This window comes from Stigmatopora nigra, unplaced genomic scaffold, assembly GCF_051989575.1.
Source record: "Stigmatopora nigra isolate UIUO_SnigA unplaced genomic scaffold, RoL_Snig_1.1 HiC_scaffold_53, whole genome shotgun sequence".
NCBI lineage: Eukaryota > Metazoa > Chordata > Actinopteri > Syngnathiformes > Syngnathidae > Stigmatopora > Stigmatopora nigra.
In genome coordinates this window covers 122,501-127,500 of record NW_027551632.1, presented here as the reverse complement: position 1 = coordinate 127,500, position 5,000 = coordinate 122,501, and the positions used below count along the sequence as shown (strand labels likewise).

General features: G+C 39.9%; 2 protein-coding genes across 3 annotated transcripts in view; both read right to left on the bottom strand.

Moving 5' to 3' along the window:
- Positions 1–832: 832 nt before the first annotated feature.
- chst6 (carbohydrate sulfotransferase 6) overlaps positions 833–5,000 on the bottom strand; it is a 26,229-nt gene continuing 22,061 nt past the window's right edge. For both annotated transcript variants that reach the window (XM_077711886.1, XM_077711884.1), the window contains exon 2: positions 833–3,244. In XM_077711886.1, the coding sequence (XP_077568012.1) occupies positions 1,965–3,161 (1,197 nt within the window). In that variant the 5' untranslated portion in view covers positions 3,162–3,244 and the 3' untranslated portion in view covers positions 833–1,964. The remainder of the gene's footprint in view (positions 3,245–5,000) is intronic.
- Positions 3,251–5,000, bottom strand: part of adat1 (adenosine deaminase tRNA specific 1) — a 46,770-nt gene continuing 45,020 nt past the window's right edge. Inside the window, exon 10 of the mRNA XM_077711878.1 lies at positions 3,251–4,725. Coding sequence (XP_077568004.1) covers positions 4,641–4,725 — 85 coding nt within the window. The 3' untranslated portion in view covers positions 3,251–4,640. The remainder of the gene's footprint in view (positions 4,726–5,000) is intronic.

Here is a 5,000-nt window from a genome sequence, read left to right as displayed (position 1 = left end):
ATCCAAATTAAAAAATCCCTAAAATTTTATTTTTAAATTATTGAAAATTGTTGCATCCTGGTTGACAATCTTCACACATTCTGCAGGCCTTCCATTGACTGTCTCCAAACAACTATCAATGTTTTTTTTCCCCGTTATTTTTTTCAAGTGTGGTCAAAGCAACTTTCTTTAAAATTACGGGTGTGAATGAAATGAAGAAGCAAGCCATGGTATCCATCCATGACTAAAATTGCAAAGCATTATGGCCGAAACTCACCTACCATCGCTACAATATTGAAGCAGAAGGACAAATTGAAAGTGGTGACTCCTTGGCATGGCTTTTCTGTGATTTCTGTGAAAATTGTTTCACACTGAACAAAGAGACGTTTACTCCATTGAATAGAGGAAGAAGAAATTGCAGGACATACAGTGATGCAGTCGATTATTTATGAAAAAGGTAATACATTCGAATTCATAATTTGAAGTCGTGTAGATCTGTGTTTAGGTGCATGTGTTTGTGTGCTTCGTCTGTTGTATAACCTTAGCTTCCTCATGCACTGAAAGAAATTGTTTTTGCATACTTTTTATTCATTGTAATAGATTATTAAATCATGTTTTCTATTTTTTTGTTTGTCACATATTTCACACAAAATTAGGACACTGCTCACATTTGAAGAAAAAACCAGCACATTGAACATACAAATTCCGAGTAAAAAGTAGAACCAAAGAGTGACATCCATAAAAATCCCAAAAATGTCTTGGTGTAATCAATGTCTTCCTATCATCCAATAAATTGAGTATAAAAAAAGCAGTGACATAAATATATTCATTAATAAATGATCAACCAAATTCATTTCAAGTTTCTCAAAAACAGCTTTTTAAAATTTATTATTGCACATTGACAACAACGCGAGCCAGAAATGTCTCTTTTGATGGGTGCATTTGGCTCTCTGCTGACTTGTAAGCTAAAATGTGAAACCCGCTGGTGCGAGAGGCAAGTCCTGAACGCACCAATAATAGCCTTATGTTGGCATATCAAAGTGACGCCGACACTCTCTTGTGCCGCTAGATTGACCAAAGGGAGAGGTGCGTTGGCACATCCGTGTTCGCGACACGACTTTGAGCGCCGCTACATCGACCGATGGCAGCCTTGCGTTTGCAAATCAGTGGTGCCAACAACTAACTCTATTGGCGCTGCATTGACCACTTTGAATGCGCTCCATTGGCAATGGGGGCTTTGCGTTGGCACAACCAAATTTAAATGGATGACTCTAGCACTGCTTCACAATAACTTTTCTTTTCATTAGACCCCCTTATGCAGGATAGCAGCGTAACAACATAATTAAAAGAATTTAGATACTTATTGTACTTTAAGTGTTTAAATGATGAAAAAAAATCTTACTTTGAAATTCTCGGTTTGGCACTCAAGGAATTACATTAAAAATTAGATTTGTTTATGGCTCTAAGTCAAATCCCTGCTTTAGATGTTAGTGTCTACTTACTTCTACAAAAAAAGTTTTTTTTTGTCTTAGTGTCAAAACCACCTACACCTGAAATTAGAATAGTGCATTGTTGAAATTCATTTGGAAAATTTTGTTTGGCCCGATTTGATTGAATTTTAAGTTATTACTTTGGAAGGCCACCCAATGGTGCAGTGGTTATTCCGCCTGACTTTGGTGCGGGCAGTCTGGGTGCTGATTCCCACTCCGTGGAAGTGTGTGGTTGTCTGTCCCTCTGTGTGCCCCACAACTAACTGGCGACCAGCAACCCCCAGAGCTCTTTCGAGGATGGAGGGTGTTGAAGATGAATTACTTTTGAAACTTCACTGTGTGAAAAACTAAGCAGAGTGTAAAGAGGGTATGACTAATAGTTCTTCAGACATATGACAAAATGTTTTTTTTTAATTCTCTACTAGCACAGTTTATAAAGACTATAAAGAACAATGAATTAATTCAGTTCAGAAGAGTCTCTTTTACCACTCAGTTTTAACCTTTACCAGGGTCCTCTGTTCTGCGTGGTAACCAGCTGAACTGGTATGGTTTACTTGGTAACAGTAAATCGATATCAAGTCTCTTTTGTTCTTTATCACTATTAACAGTCGTGTACCCAAACAGTCGCATCGCCTCCTTACACACTTCCTGGATGCGTTTAACCTTGTTATGTGGGAGTGAGGTGCGCCAGGCCTGGGAAACATCTGCAGCGTTTCTTGAAGTGATTTGAAAAGCCTCTTTCAAGGAACCTTTGCCTTTTCCATGTGTCATATTATGAATCCATTTCTCTATCTGATTGGTCATGTTCAGACCTACAAACTCATACATGGCATTAATTTCTTTTTGCGGATTTCGGGCCACATCCTCGTAGCGAACCATTCTGTACCGGCCTTTTAGGAATGGCGGAGGTGTGTGTAGGGCCCTTTCACTAATGCGAACATGACTTCTACAGATCTCCTGCATGACGTGGTATTGTACCTCAGGTTCTGGCATATTCCTCTGCTCCAACACAACAGCATTATCATTAACAAAAGCTTTGACAGATTGGTCCCTTGAGCGGACGACGGCCCGTGGATCCCGAACCAGATGAATGATGCGGAGGTCAAGTTTTGGATCTTCAAAGAGAGGGTAGAGAGATTCGAGTTCAAAAATACGCACAGATTTTAAAACTACGTGACTGTAAGAAATGCAGGCTTCTTGCACACCTTGATGTCCCATTGTGTCACATGTTTTTAAGCACTGAGTTTCATTGCTGAAATAGCCACGTGGCGTGAGTGAACATGCTGGGGGTGAGCACAATGCACGGCTGTGACTCCACATGAACAAAGAGGAAACATTATAATGCTTTGGCAAATAGGCCTCTGTTACAGAAATATCGCAATGGAACACACTGCGCATAAGATCCCTTACAGCCATGCGTAATGCCTGCGCACCAGAGTTCCTCAGTTTGGTCCAAACGTGCCAGGCAGGTTCCATGAGGTAGAAGACTGATGGATGTTGACTGAACACCTGACCAACAAAGGATGATCCTGATCGCCATGATGACAGCAGCAAAATATGAACTTTATCATTAGATGGGGTTGAGTCACAAGGGCTTAGTTGGATGTACCATCCACAGAAGAGTACCACTGCTGCTCCCTGCAGGATCAACAGGAAAACCATAGTATTGAGCTTAACTTTGTAGCGGGTCATGATTTCTTGTCAATTGTTATCTTGTATTTGGCGTTGATGCTTTTCCTCTGTTGAGTTGCAAGCTGTCCGTGCTGCAAAAGAGGCTGAAGAGGAGAACAGAAATATTTCAGAAGGATAGGAAAACTAAGAAACTCAATGTAATTAATACCAACTTACCAGTAAACACTATGTACCTATTACTGGCAAGGAACAAAAAATGCTTTATAGCGAATTGCTTCAACTGTAGGAAAACAATAAACAGCCAGAGCTGAAGGATGAGAGAGTCAGAGATAAGATCTTAAAACTATTAAACAGAGAAAAAGAGTCAGGCCCCGACTAATCATCATGGGGGGTCCATGAAATAAAAGTGAACAAAAAAATAACCACAAGGCAGAATGCAATTGGCAATTATGACAAGCAGTGTACAGAGGTCATTTTCCTTGCAATGTCTTCCATCTTATTTCTGCATGCTTTGATGGTTGTCTAAATGGCAAAACTGACACTATTATGCCACAAAAAAATCTAAATAAAGAGCTGCATTAAGCAAGTGTATCCATTTCGGGAGTTGTTCGATTTCATTTAATGTTTTGTAATTTGGAGTTTTTCATAGCTTGAAATAAAAGCTTTTTGTACCCTGAATATTTCAAACATACTAGAATCCAGTGGCGGTCAGTGCATTTTCTTGTAACACCTTCAACGGGTAAAATCCACTTCCTAGCAGCATTTAATGATTAAATACAGATACTGGAGCTTTTCAGACATTACAACCCGGCCGGAGGGTGATTTTCCCAGGAAAAGACAACGATGAACGTCAATGACGTACCGGCAAACATTGCCCGAAAATGGGGTAAAATCCAGCCAAAAACATAATTTATTGATTCAATACAAATAGTTTTTAGACATCAGAACCGGGCCCGGAGAATAATTTCCCCAGGAAAAAGACGGCGATGAACGTCGACACGTCCAATATGCGACACGTCCAATATGCGACACAGCAAAAATTGTACTAAAATGGGGCAAAATCCACTCCCTAGCAGCATTTAGAGCTTAAATACAAACACTGGAGCTTAAATACAAACACTGGAGCTTAAATACAAACACCGGAGCTTAAATACAAACGCTGGAGCTTTTTAGATATCAGAACTTGGCCCACAATTGAAATATTATTTAGGTATATAGCCATATTTTACTCACCAAAAATCATTTTTAATTGTAAACAAACAATATCCATCCTCCTTTCTTTCTTCCTACTTTTATATCGCCATCAAAGCTAATGCTGAGAGTCAAGCCTGTTTTGTCATATTTCTGGCATTGTCCGTCTTGAAAATGGCTTTAAATCAATAGAAACAATATATTTGCTTGTGAAGCTCACTCCAAATACAGTTTGTAAGCTTTGGCTAGTCCACTTTATCACTAGCCAATCATAGTCGGTGTAAGTGATGACGTATCCCTACGCCTGTGACACTGCATTGTGGTGTTTCCAACTCGAAATCTGATTAGTCAAAGCAGCATTCTTATCGATGCTTGTTTAATGAAGCAGAGCCAGCAGAACTGATTGCGAAGGCCTTGAGGCAGACTTCTGACCCTGGCAACAAACAATGGCAGAAATGAGATTGATTAAATGCTTCAATATGAAAACACACATCTGAAAGCAGTGCAACCAGGGGGAAAAGCAATGACAGACAATTTGGAATTATTTAATAAGTATTGATGGACAAAATATAATATGATTCAGATATTTCTTAGGCCAGCAGAGAAGACACACACAGACGCACACACAGACGCACATGCAGACACACGCACGCACAGACACACCCACGCACGCACAGACACACCCACGCACGCACAGACACACCCACG